The sequence below is a fragment of the Choloepus didactylus genome, chromosome 1, assembly GCF_015220235.1.
Source record: "Choloepus didactylus isolate mChoDid1 chromosome 1, mChoDid1.pri, whole genome shotgun sequence".
Taxonomy (NCBI): domain Eukaryota; kingdom Metazoa; phylum Chordata; class Mammalia; order Pilosa; family Megalonychidae; genus Choloepus; species Choloepus didactylus.
The window spans coordinates 87650391-87664760 of NC_051307.1; the positions used below are offsets into that span (position 1 = coordinate 87650391).

At 36.2% G+C, this 14370-nt stretch overlaps 1 protein-coding gene across 8 annotated transcripts in view; it reads left to right on the forward strand.

The window, feature by feature from the left end:
• STXBP5L (syntaxin binding protein 5 like) overlaps positions 1 to 14370 on the forward strand; it is a 553599-nt gene that overhangs the window by 363766 nt on the left and 175463 nt on the right. For all 8 annotated transcript variants that reach the window (XM_037836387.1, XM_037836395.1, XM_037836407.1 and 5 more), the window contains 2 exons: positions 3879 to 4096; positions 5929 to 6101. In XM_037836387.1, the coding sequence (XP_037692315.1) occupies positions 3879 to 4096; positions 5929 to 6101 (391 nt within the window). The remainder of the gene's footprint in view (positions 1 to 3878; positions 4097 to 5928; positions 6102 to 14370) is intronic.

The window sequence follows — 14370 nt, forward strand, 5'->3', positions numbered from 1 at the left end:
CACATATGTGGTTGTGTTGCAAAGATCCATTTTCAATATTCTTAACTGAGTTTAAGCATCATCTCTACGGTAGTTTTCTTCTATTATAAGAAACAAGACTCAGTCGCTATCAGCAACCCATTATATCTATAAGAACATCATACATTGGAAAATGAACTAAACTTTGTTAGACTAACTGTGTTCAGGGAATTTTGTCTACCAAACCCTGGAGAATTAAAATAAATAATTTGATAAATGTGAAAAGCCTTTTTAAACTCCTGAGAATTGTGTAATGTAAGGAATAAGTAAGGTATTATTCTCAGTGTTGAAGGACATATAAAGATATTAAGACTCATACCCCTCAGAAAACTTACAGTCACTAAAAATGACAAAGGAATTTACATATATAGCTACAGGACAAACAATATAAGAATTCTAAATGTGAAACAAGCCAAATTCTATTTGTTATCACAGAAAAAATAAATTTATTTGGACCAGGTATATACAGGAAGGATATTTTGATGTGAGTTTTGGAGGATGATTAAGATTTTGACAGGGATAGGAGGAGAACAAGTGAGCCATGACTCTTCGTTTTGGAGTGAATAACCTGGAAAATGTAGATGACTCTGTTGGAAATAAGGACTTCAGGAGAGCTTTGGAGGTTTGAGTTTTGTGGTAATACCAGGAAATCCGAGTAACAACGTCTGGCAGGTAGGGAGAACCATCAGGAATGGAAACTAATAAACAAGCAGCCTAAAAGTGATGTTTGAAGTTATAGGAGGTAAAAAGTTTCTAAAGAAGATTGTAATAAACAGAAAATCAGAGAGATGAAGGTTGAATATTGATGATACCCTTAGCCCACAGCTAAAGGCCCTCAGAAACCAAGCAGAACATCAGTGAAACTAAAAGATTAAAAGGCATAAAGCCATGAATTTGAGGCCATTTCTTTCCTCACACAGTAAAGAGGAATGCTCAGAGAGAAATTGCAAAGGGCAACAGATTTTATTTTGATGATTCTTTTCTGATTTTATCTGAGTTTATTCCTGGAGCAAAACTGACTGCAAAGTTATGCCATTGCTCCTTTCCCATTACCTCAAAGTCACTCTTTAGCTTCTAAAATGTGACAGGTCCCTTGAAGACTCTAATTATTAGAATGCCTACCACCCTAAGCTTGTATAATAAATATTTTAAGAAGTTAGGGTTTTTAATAAAAAAAAAATATCACATTAAGAACATAAATTGCAAAGGTTTGTAGCATATTTATTGTTTTTACAGTGATCAACTATAAAGGCCTATCTCCAAAGTAATAGATGTTATTGAAAAAATGTTACTCAGTTTGCTAATTTTGTTTTCTACATCATTAATGCCAGAAGTGAAGTTATACTGAATTTGAATAATTGAGTTTGTTATTATGTCTTACTTATCTATTGCTGAAGAACAAATTACCACAATTTAGCAGCTTAAAACAACACGTGAATACTATCTCACAGTTTCTGTGGGTCAGGAGTCCAGCTCTAGTTGAATTGATTCTTTGCTCAGGGTCTCTCTCACAAGGTTGTAATCAAGGTGTCCAAGAGGGCTGCAGTCTCATCTGAGGCTTGGGGTCCTCTTCCAAATTCACATGCCTTTTCATTTTCTCGCAGCTTTAAAACTTACAGTGCCTTGTTTCTTCAAAGCCAAGCAAGAGAGCATCTCTCTTCTCTGAATAGGTCAAGCCCATTAAGGGTAATCTCTCTATTGACAACTTAAAGTTGACTAAGTAGGGACCTTAAATACATCTGTGAAATCCTTTTACCTTCATCCTATAATATAACAAAATCATGGAGTTGATATCCTGTTGGACCTCAAAAGCCAGCCACAACACCTAATACAATGCCTTGCCTATTTTAAAAGCTATCTTAGTTTGACATAATTTCAAATTTACAGAAAACTTACAAAAATAGTGCTAGAAAATCTATATATTCTTTACAAAGATTCCCCAAATGTTAATGTATTAATTCATTTGTTTTTTCTTCCTCTTTTTCCTTCTCTCCCTTTTTCCACCTTTCTATTTATATATACATATATAGCTTTTCTTACACCATTTGAGAGTAAGTTGCAGACATGATGCTTCTCTAAGACTATATATCCCTAAATATTTATGCATTTGTTTTCTGCAAACAAGGACATTCTTTTTTGTAACCCAAGTACAGTTATCAAAATCAGGAAATTAAAAATAATATAAAACTTTCATCTAATATGCAGATTTTATTCAGCTTTCATCAGTTGTTCTAGTAATATCTTTTATAATAAAAGAAAATCCAGAATCATTTCTTTAGTCATCAGTCTCTTAAGTTTTCTTTAATCTGGAACAGTTCCTGAGTCTTTATTTAATGATATTGACATTTTTGAGTTCAGGCCACTTATTTTGTAGAATGTCTTTTAATTTGGGTTTGACTTCTGTTTCTTGGGATTAGATTCAGATTAGGCACTTTGGCAGGAATACCACGGAAATAATATTGTTTTCCTCAGTTGTCTTGCCCATTTTTAACAGGCAATAAATATTTGTTGAATTCAGTTGACCTAATATGTCGATCATAAAACATAAAAGAACCTTAGAAATACATTCCTTTGATATTCATAAGAATACACTTTGAGGATCATGTCTACATTGGAGCAAATATTTTGCTATTGTATTTCCAAATGTTAATTTTATCTGTGTGTAGATAGAAAACTACTAATGATTAAGAATCAATTCTCCAGCAAATGTCATAGTTAATACAGAAAGTCTGCAGTGGTCTGGGGAATAGCTCACTACCATGGGATAACTGCTATATTTAAACTTTGGGGTAAACTTTAACACACTTACATGTTAAAGCATTTTAGCCCCAGAAATGCCCTAAGAATTTGTTCAAATTCCTAGGAACTGTGAGCTAATGACATCAGAAATAATGGGACGTTATTTAAAATTCCACTTTCATTGTTACAATTATTTAAGAAAACAATTATCATAGATTTTAGCTAATACTTGGAATTATTTTAATTTTTGTGCATGGCCAATAATCCAGTTTGTAAAGATTTACTCATTATAAACTATTAAAAATAACAGCCTAAAGTGACAAAAAACATTTCTCAGTCAAAATTTGGCATTATTAAACAGATACCACCCTAGCTTCACAACTCCCGGATTGTTAGTTTTCTCAGGATCCTTTGCAGAATCAAAGCTTTTAACAGGGGAGTCATCAGCAGGGTCCAAATGGAAAAATATTCCCCCAAATAAATATTCCTGGTAACAGTTCACAAACCTAGGGTTTTGTGAGATTATAACTGATTCTTTCCTGGCACAGAGCCCCTCAGAAAAGATCCTTTCTAAAATAACTACAGATTCTTGGGCTCCCAATATTGCTAGCAGGTAAATTACAAATGATTCCAATCTGAAGCAGTATCTAAAAATTGGTTGAGGGCGTAAATCCTCTGGGGATAGCATCAACTTCTCATCTAGCAATCTAAGAGAAAATTTATGAAAAAGGATTGAGGGGGCTCCCCTTAGGAGAGAATTAGGTTGAAGATTTCAGTTGTGAACTTTCTGAACCCCAATGTTTTCATCAATAAATGAGGGTAAAAATATCCACTTCATGTGACTTTTCTGAGGATCACATGAGAGAGTGCATTCAAAACACCTACGTATTCCTAAGCGCATAGTGTGACTTCAATAAACCATCATTTCTTCCCTCTCCTCTCCCTCCAGACAAACTGTACTGATATAACAGCATGATACTGGATACTTAGTAGTTAAAAGTGTAATTTATTTTTTCTACCTGGGTTTTACCTTTATAGTTTAAAAAATATATTGAAAAAGCTTTACAACATCTAAGGACTAAATTCAAATTAGAAGATAACTATGCTTCAATATTTTATAGTAACTCTGCAGATGCTGTACAAGTTAAAAACTTCAAAAGTGTTTGAAAAACAGAAGGCAGGAGAAGGGAAACAAACATGTGAAATTGTAGAGGAAGATCCATATGCCATTCAGATGATTTACTGGTGTCCAGAGAGCAGAATATTCTGTGTGTCAGGAGTCTCTGCATATGTCATCATTTATAAATTCAGCAGACAAGAAATTACAACAGAAATAGTGGTAAGTCATTTAAAATGAACTTTTGCACTTACAGTTATTAAAAGAAAGCTATTATCATAGATTTTGGCTAGTACTTGGTATATTAAGCCATCAAGACTATAGTATGTGGCCAGCAATTCAAGTCATAGGATTTTAAATTATTGTCACTCAGATTAGCATATTAAAAAATAATTTGGCTTAAAGTTACAAAATGAATTCTCTTTCAAAATTTGATATTATTGCATAGGATGAATTATGCCTATAAGTTTTACACAGACATTATAAAAATTATTTTATGTACAAATGTCAATTCAATGCAGGCTTTGTTCTTTACCTTTATTAAATTTTAAAAAGTTTTTCTGATTTGTTGCTTCTTGTCAACTAGTTGCCATTAATGATAGTTTCTAAACTAGATAAGGTTATTTTTTAATGATTTTCTATATAGCAACATTTTTTTATGGGAGAAATAAATATGAGGCTGCTTACTTAATTTTTAAACTAAAGGAGTTATTTGATTATCTAAAATAGTGATACTCTTATGGGTTAAATTAAATCTAAATTAAGATATTTGTAGATAATTGGCCTTCTCAACCCGGTCCATTTTACCAAGAGATAAAAGATTATTTATTACAAGCCTCTGTATAACTTTTTGTCTCAACAGCTACAATTCAGTAGTACCCTTTTAGAATATATTAGTTAAAAATCAAGGCTATGGAGTTATATAAACCTGAGTTTTAATTCTGGTCTTACCATTGAATGGTGTTCTGAGCAAGTCACAAGGCTAGCAAGTTAGTAGTAGAGCCTGGATAAGATTCAGTTTTATCACCTATATAAAATTTGCTGTGAATATAAAATGGAAAATAAAACATGGGAAATAATAATACCAGTTTCGTAGGATTTTTTTAAAGAATTATATAAAGTCATTAGCATAGTGTCTAAGCATGGTAAACACTCAATAATTGATAATTGTTAGTATCACTAGAGGGTTCTTTTGTAATTGAAGGTAATTACGATAATCATTTTATAATATTGCTTTCTTCAGCATCACCTAATGTCATTTTTCCATAAGCAATTGTTTTCAATCTCAAAAATGCTCATTTTGACATTGAAAAGCAAATATTTATTATAAAGTCTGTTTTAATCAAAGTAATGCAATTATAAGGTGGTATAACATTTTTATTTTAAAAAAGGTTTTTGGATCACCTTTTTATTTCTCTCAAATTACCATATGCTTTTCATTAAGCATTTCTCCTCAAGCAGATGAAATTGAATAAGTAAAACTTTTGCTAATGAAACAAACAACAGAAAAATGGAATTTGTTTTGATAAATTTTTACTGAATTAAACAGAAATCTAAATGGAATGAAAGTGTTTTTAAAACTATAATGCCTGAAAAAATACTGATTTTTAATATATAAACATATTTATACATACATACATACAGTGGTGTGTGTATATGTGCATACACACACATATACTCATACATACTACACACACATGCAGTTTAATTTCTTTCATTGAAATAACCAAGACCAATTTCTCATTTGTATTTATTATATTTCAAATTTCAATTTATACTTTATCTTAGAGAAAATTTATTATATTAAAACCATATCTTCACTGGTATTTTTCTTACAATCCTGAAGTATTAAAAAATATTTTACATTTCATGCAAATGTCATTGAATATTACATATGATTCACTACTGAATTCAGTTTGGAAAATTTCTCAACTTTATTATATATTGAATTTATTAATCTGAAAAAATCTTGAATAATTACTACAAAGTTTATCAGCTATTTTAGTGTGATTATTTATGACTTAGATTAAATGAACGTTTGATTTCTTTTTAAGTCATTGGAGGTACGACTTCAGTACGATGTTGAAGATATTATTACCCCTGAACCAGAAACAAGTCCTCCATTTCCAGATCTCTCATCCCAGCTTCCTTCTTCAAGGAGTCTTTCCGGAAGCACTAACACTGTGGCTAGTGAAGGAATAACAAAGGACAGTATCCCGTGTCTCAAGTAAGAGTTGCTATCTAACTTTAAAACAAATATACATATTAATAATATAATTTTATGACACCATACCAAATAAAATCACTTTTGTCCCTTAAGTTGTTGTCAAGTGATCTGTAATCTATCAAGGGACATCATGGTCTTTTCTTTGAAGATCTATGAAGAATATAAAATATTTTCATCTTTCACTTACTTTTTCATATATTTCCTTCCAAGGGAGAACCTAAGGTAAACATGACTTTGATAGAATGGAAAAAAAATTGGCAGGGCAGAAACTTGGTCGCTTGCTTGGTATTTTTAAATTGACGAAGAGTGTTTAGGGAATTTCTTCAGGCCTCTGAGAATCAAAAAGAAAACTGAGTTTGCTTACTACTGCAAGAGTACTGTGTTAAAAAACAGTTTCAGTCATAATTGCTAGGATGTTGCATATTATTACTTTCTTTTTTTAACTAATGCTATTTGTAAATAAACTGTGCTCTCTCAATATATCCAAACAAAGATAGTGTCATAATCAAAGAAAACTGAAGTTATTCAAGCCCATAGTAATATTTATCTTAATAGTTTGTATGCTCTTTGGTAATAGGGTTTAAAAGAGTGCAGCTTCCTTAGATTATTACTTACTACTTTTACACACTCAAATCTGATATTTCTAGAGTTAGCCAGTGGGAAAATTGATTCTAAGCAGGGAATTTCTCTGACCCCTATGTGAAAATATCTGAATCTGCTACTCAAGGAACTTGAGACAGCTATTTTTCTCATATCTATTTTAAAAATTTAGAGATAAGATTTCAGGAGCCAAAATCAGTTTACAATAAAAAGTTGCTATCCTTGTGTAATCATCTTTTCCAACCCCCACCCCCACAACTTTTTACATGAAGTAAAATAAAGAAATATAAGCAAGCATTATTGGGATGAAAATCTACAAAGGAAAACATTATCATAAAATTTTAGCTGATGTAACACTTTCATAATGTATAGTTTTAAATATTTGTCATTTAATTGATTATGATTCATTTAATTAATTTCTATTAAAATGAAAACCAAAAAGAAACCAAAGTTCAACATAGCTCAAGAAAGCACCGTAGATTGATTTATTAACTAAGACCTTACTAAAATGTGGGTCTTTTAATGAACTAAATATTTACCTATAAAATATAAATTTTTTTAAAATTTAAAAGACAGGAATTTAAAAGGTAGGGATGAGAGAAACAAACCAGTGAAACCAACAAAGTTAGTGGAGATGAAGTAAGTAGTAACCAGTGTTGAGGCATGTTGTAAGCATTTAATGTTGACTTGAAAAGTAGTGAAGAGGGGACTTCCAGGAAGATGGCCAAGTAGGTAAGGCAGAAATGAGAGAGGAGCTGGAGGATACCCAGGACCACGATTTTGGGGTGTGACTGGCCATAAAGGGTCCCCCACAGTATGTGGAGGGGACATGGTCAAAAACACAAGAGATGGTGACTCACGGGATGGGGTGAGTTTGTTTTGCTGGGTCCGTCTCCCAGGTTGACAGCAGCAAGACAGCCTCTGGGCAAGGGAGTGAGCAGTGGCTCTCCACTCCCATGCACCTATCTTGGCAGTTAGCTGGGGAGGTGATCCTCCACAGCCAGATGGCCAGGAGCTCCCATGAGGGAACACAGGAAGCAGTGTTTGCTCTCCTCCCCCCACAGAAATCTGGGGGTGCACCAGCAAGAGGCGGGGATTGGAGAAAGCTCCATAACAGTTCATCAGGAGCCCCTCCCACACCCTACAAACTCACAGGCACACAGCAGGTAGGGAGCAAGGCACATTTGATCCACAGGGTGCCCTTCAGTGGACTCCCTGCCTAACTACCCAGACTCCACGTAGCAGCCCCAGGGCAGGCAGTCTCCAGTGCACATGGAGAATTGAAGTGATTGGTTTCCCCACCCAGTTTGGACTCCTCCCTGTGCACAAGAGAAGTTCAAGGAAAACCAACATGAGAGCGCAACCTCCTGGTAGGGCAGAGAAACTGCACTCCAGCAAGCTGTAGCTCAAATAATCCTGAATTTACCAAAATAACATTATCTAGACAAGCAAATGCCCCAAAGCTAACAGAAAATCACAAAGCACTTGAAGACTCTAGAAGATATGGACAAGCCAAACAAACAAATTAAAAAGCTGGAAGAGATGCAAATTTTAGAACAATTAATTAAAGAAGTACAAATGAATCTCCAAAACAACTTCAAGAAGATGGCTAAAGACATACAAGAAATCAAGAAACTCTAGAAGAGCATAAAGAAGAATTGGAAAGAGTAAATTAAAAAATAGCACATCTTATGGAAAAAGGTCACTGTGGGTCAAATTAAAAATATACTAGAGATACACGACAGCAGATTTGAAGAGGCAGAAGAAAGAATAGGTGAACTAAAAGACAGGGCAATTGAATGTGAATGCACAAAAGAACAAATGGTGAAAAAATCTAAAAATTTGAAATGGATATCAGAGAAATGATGGACAACATGAAGTGAATAAATACATGAAGCATTTGTGTCTCAGAAGGAGAAGAGAAGGATAAAGAAAGAGTGTTTTAAGACATAGCTGGACAAAACTTGTAAGCTCTTCTAAATGACATAAATATGCAAATCAAAGATGCCCAGTGAACTCCAAATAGAATAAATCCAAATAAACCTACTCTGAGATGTATACTGATTAGATTGTCAAATGCTGAAGAAAAGGAGAAAGTTCTGAAAGCAGCAGGAGTAAAGCAAATAACAACATACAAGGGAAACAACATAAGACTAAGTACTGACTACTCGGTGGACACCATGGAAGTGAGAAGGCAGTGGTATGACATATTTAAGATTCTGAAAGACAAAAATTGCCAGCCGAGAATTCTTTATCCAGCAAAGCTCTCCTTCAAAATTGAAGGAGAGCTTAAAATTTTCACAGACAAACAAATGCTGAGAGAATTTCTTAACAAGAGACCTGCCCTGCAAGAAATACTAAAGGGAGCTCTACCAACTGAGAAAAAAAGAAAGGAGAGAGAGATCTGGAGAAGGGCACAGAACTGAAGAGTGTTAGTAAGGGTAACTTAAAGGAAAAAAAGAGACGGGAAAAAAAAATAGATATAACAGCTAAAAAACAAAGGATAAGATGGTTTGTTCAAGAACTCCCTTCAAAGTAATAACTTTGAATGTGAATGGATTAAACTCTCCAAATTAAAAGAATGGAATAGAAAGTATGACCCATTGATATGCTATTTACAAGAGACTCATCTTAGACCCTGTGACACAAAGAGACTGAAAATGAAAGGATGGAAACAACATTCTCTGCAAACTGCAACCAGAAGAAAGCTGGGGTAGCTATACTAATATTGGACAAAATAGACTTTAAATGCAAAGATGTCATAAGAGACAAAGAAGGACACTATATGTTAATAAAAAGGGGCTGTTAACCAAGAAGAGATAAGAGCCATAAATGTTTATGCACCCAATCAAGGAGCTCCAAAATAGATGAGACAAACTTTGTCTAAACTGAAGGGAGCAAAAGACATGTCTACAATAATAGTGGGAGACTTCAATACACCACTCTCTTCTATAGATGTATAAGGAAATCGAGACCCTAAATGATATGATAAATGAATTAGTTTTAACAGACATACACAGATTGTTACAGCCCAACATGCCAGGATATACATTCTTCTCTAGTGCACATAGAACTTTCTCTAGTATACATCATATGCTACAGCACAAAACAAGTCTTAATAAATTAAAAAAGATTGAAATTATACAAAGCACATTTTCTGACTACAATAGAATGCAACTAGAAATTAATAGCCACCAAAGAACCAGATTTTTCACAAATATATGGATGTTAAACAACACACTCCTAAACAACCAGTGGGTCAAAGAAGAAATTGCAAGAGAAATAGATAAATATCTAGAGACAAATGAAAACAAGAACACAACATATCAAAACCTGTGGGATGCAGAGAAGGCAGGGCTAAAAGGGAAATTTATAGCTCTAAATGCATTTATCAAAAAGCAAGTGTGCCAGTTTGAATGTATTATGTCCCCCAGAAAAAGCCATATTCTTTGATGCAATGTTGTGGGGCAGACATAATAGTGGGGATTAAGTTGGAACGTTTGGATTAGGTTTTTTGCATGGAGATGCGCCCCACCCAACTGTAGATAACTGATGGGATATTTCCATGGAGGCGTGGCTCCACCCATTCAGGGTGGGCCTTGATCAGTGGAGCCATATAAATGAGCTGACTCAAAGAGAAGAAACTCAGTGCAGCTGTGAGTGATGTTTTGAAGAGGAGCAAGCTTGCTAGAGAGAAATGTCCTGGGAGAAAGTCATTTTGAAACCAGAACTTTGGAGCAGACACCAGCCACATGCCTTCCCAGCTAACAGAGGTTTTCTGGACGCCATTGGCCATCCTCCACTGAAGGTATCTGATTACTGACATGTTACCTTGGACACTTTATGGCCTTAAGATTGTAACTGTGTAGCCAAATGAACCCCCTTTTTATAAAAGCCAATCCATCTCTGGTGTTTTGCATTCCGCAGCATTAGCAAACTAGAACAGATTTTGGTACCAGAAGTGGGGTGCTTTTGCTGCTGTGTTTGCAAATACCAAACATGTTGGAACGGCTTTTTAAATGGATAAGGGGAAGATTCTGGAAGAATTGGGAGGAGCTTGATAGAAAAGGCCTAAACTGCTTTGAAGAGACTGTTTGTGGAAATATGGACTCTAAAGATATTTCTGATGAGGACTTGAGCAGAAATGATGAATGTGTTGTTGCAAACTGGAAGAAAGGCAATCCTTGTTTTAAAGTGGCAGAGAATTTGGCAAAATTGAGTCCTGGTGTCAGATGGAAGGAAGAATTTGAAAGTGACAGCCTGGAATACTTAGCTGAGGCGATCTCCAGACTACATGTGGAGGATGTACCCTGGCTTCTTCTTGCAGCTTATAGTAAAATGCGAGTGGAGAGAGATAAACTTAGAACTGAACTCTTGGGTTCTAAGAAACCAGAAGCTGATGGCTTGGAAAATTATGAGCTTCCAGGGGGTGGAATCCCAGAAGCTACAGCCCAACGTGAGGATGTTACCAAACATGGAACCCAGCCACCATTTCAGTACAAGCCAAGATTGGAGATATCCAGAAAGGATTTGTGGAAAGTCCTATTATCTGATGGCTTTGACCCCTGCATGCTTCATGCGAAGCCAACAGAATTTTTGTGAGATCTTTACAGACAGAGCCGTTGCCAGTCTGGACTGGAGAAAACAGACAAGGAACAAACTGAAGGAAAAATTTCTTCAAAGACAGAGCCATGGAGGTTGAGGTCTGGAGTCAAGAGGTCTTGGGCTGGGAGAGCGGAGCAGCCCACACACATGGAAAGGGTGAGTTTGCCCTGGAGGTCGAGGGTGGGCCTTCCACCTCGGTGCTCAGGAAATGTCCTGCCACCCCAAGCCCCAAAGAGGGTGGAGCACATTCCCAGGGAATTGGGGAGAGCCTGGCTGCCACCACACTGTTCTGAAGGGGTTGAGCATATGCCCCGGAGATGGAAGGGAATCTGGGAGCTGCTCTGATGTTTGAGGAGGGTGAGACCGAGCAGGTGGTCTCCCCAATGTGTGGATATGTTGGAGCACTCACCTAAGCGTTTGGAGAGGAAAGGGCTGCCAAAAAGGCCCTTAGGAAGGGTTAGACTCCCACTCTCTCAAGCCCCAAGGATGCAACATTGTTCTGTAAATGACTCTCAGACTTTGAAATCTAATGGAGTTTGTCCTGCGGGTTTTAGGAACTGTTTTGGTCCTGTTAACCCTGTTTTCCTTACTCTTTCTCCTTATGGCAATGGGAATGTTTATCCTATGAATGTTCCTCCTTTGTATATTGGAAGCATATAACTTGTTCTAAGTTCACAGATGCAAAGCTAAAGGAGAATTATGCCTCAGGAACCACCATGCCTGTAATTGATTTTGATACGATCTTGTACTTAACTTTTGTTACTGAAATGATTTAAGTTTTTGTGATATTGTGATGGGATGAATGTATTTTGTATTTGGAAAAAATATGTTTTTCTGGGGTCCAGGGGGTGGAATGTGCCAGTTTGAATGTATTATGTCCCCCAGAAAAAGCCATATTCTTTGATGCAATCTTGTGGGGCAGACATAATAGTGGGGATTAAGTTGGAACATTTGGATTAGGTTCTTTGCATGGAGATGCGCCCCACCCAACTGTAGATAACTGATGGGATATTTCCATGGAGGCATGGCCCCACCCATTCAGGGTGGGCCTTGATCAGTGGAGCCATATAAATGAGCTGACTCAAAGAGAAGAAACTCAGTGCAGCTGTGAGTGATGTTTTGAAGAGGAGCAAGCTTGCTAGAGAGAAATGTCCTGGGAGAAAGTCATTTTGAAACCAGAACTTTGGAGCAGACACCAGCCACGTGCCTTCCCAGCTAACAGAGGTTTTCCGGACGCCATTGGCCATCCTCCACTGAAGGTATCCGATTACCGATGTGTTACCTTGGACACTTTATGGCCTTAAGACTGTAACTGTGTAGCCAAATGAACCCCCTTTTTATAAAAGCCAATCCATCTCTGGTGTTTTGCATTCCGCAGCATTAGCAAACTAGAACAGCAAGAAAGCGCTAAAACCAAAGACCTAACTGAACAACTGAAGAGGCTAGAAAATGATCAGCAATCTAACCCTAAAGTAAGTAGAAGAAAAGAAATAACAAAGATTAAAGCAGAAATAAATGACCTGGAGAGCAAAAGAACAATAGAGAGAATAAATAAAACCAAAAGTTGGTTCTTCGAGATCAGCATTGACAGACCCTTAGCTAGACTAACCAAGTAAAAAAGAGAGAAGACCCAAATAAACAGAATCAGAAATGAGAAGGGGATAATTACTATAGATCCCAAAGAAATAAAAAATATAATTTGAGGGTACTATAAACAACTGTATGCAAGCAAGGTAGGCAATTACAGGGGTCCATTTTCCTGGAAACACATGAAGAACCTAGACTGACCCAGGAAGAAATAGAAGACCTCAACAAACCAATCACAAGCAAAGAGATCCAATCAGTCATCAAAAATTTACCTACAAATAAAAGCCCAGGGACAGATGGCTTGATAGGGGAATTTTACCAACCTTCCAAAAAGGATTGACACCATTCCTGCTCAAACTCTTTCAGAATACTGAAGAAAGAGGAATGCTACCTAATTCACTTCATGAAGCTAATGTCACCCTGATACCAAAACCAGATAAAGGTACTACAAAAAAAGAAATAAATAAAGGAAAACCATAGGCCAATCTCCCTAATGAATATAGATGCAGAAACCCTAAACAAAATACTTGCAAATCAGATCCAAAGGACATTAAAAGAATTATATACCATGATCATGTGGGGATCATTCCTGACATGCAGGGGTGGTTCAGCATAAGAAAATCAATTAATGTAATGCCACACATTAACAAATCAAGGGGGAAAAAACAAATGATCATCTCAATAGATGCTGAAAAAGCATTTGACAAAATTCAACACCCCTTTTGATAAAAACACTTCAAAAGGTAGGAATCGAGGGAACCTTTCTGAATATGATAAAGGGCATATATGAAAAACCCACAGCCAGATAATACTCAATGGTGAGAGGTTGAAAGCCTTCCCCCTAAGATTGGGAATGAGACAAGAATGCCCACTGTCACCTCTATTCAACATTGTGCTAGAAGTTCTACCCAGAACAAGTTGCCAATACAAAGAAATAAAAGGTATCCAAAATGGAAAAGAAGAAGTAAAACTGTAATTATTTGCAGATGATATGATCTTATATTTATAATATCCTGAGAATTTGACAACAAAGCTACTTGAGCTAATAAAAAAATTCAACAGAGTGGTGGGATGTAAGATTAATACATGTAAGTCAGTGTTCAGGTTTGTAATGCTGCCGGAATGCAAAACACCAGAAATGGATTGGCTTTTAGTAAAGGGGGTTTATTTGGTTACATAGCTATAGTCTTAAGACCATAAAGTGTCCAAGGTAATGCATCAATAGAGTACCTTCACTGAAGGATGGCCATTGGCTTCCAGAAAACCTCTTTTAGCTGGGAAGGCACGTGGCTGGCATCTATTCCAGAGTTCTGGTTTCAAAATGGCTTTCCGCCAGGACTTTCCTCTCTCAGGTCCTGTGCATTCTTCAAAGTGTCCCTTTTGGCTGGAGCAAGCTCACTCCTTCTGTCTGAGCTTACATAGTGCTCTAGTAAACTAATCAAGGACCATGCTGAATGAGCAGGGCCACACCTCCATG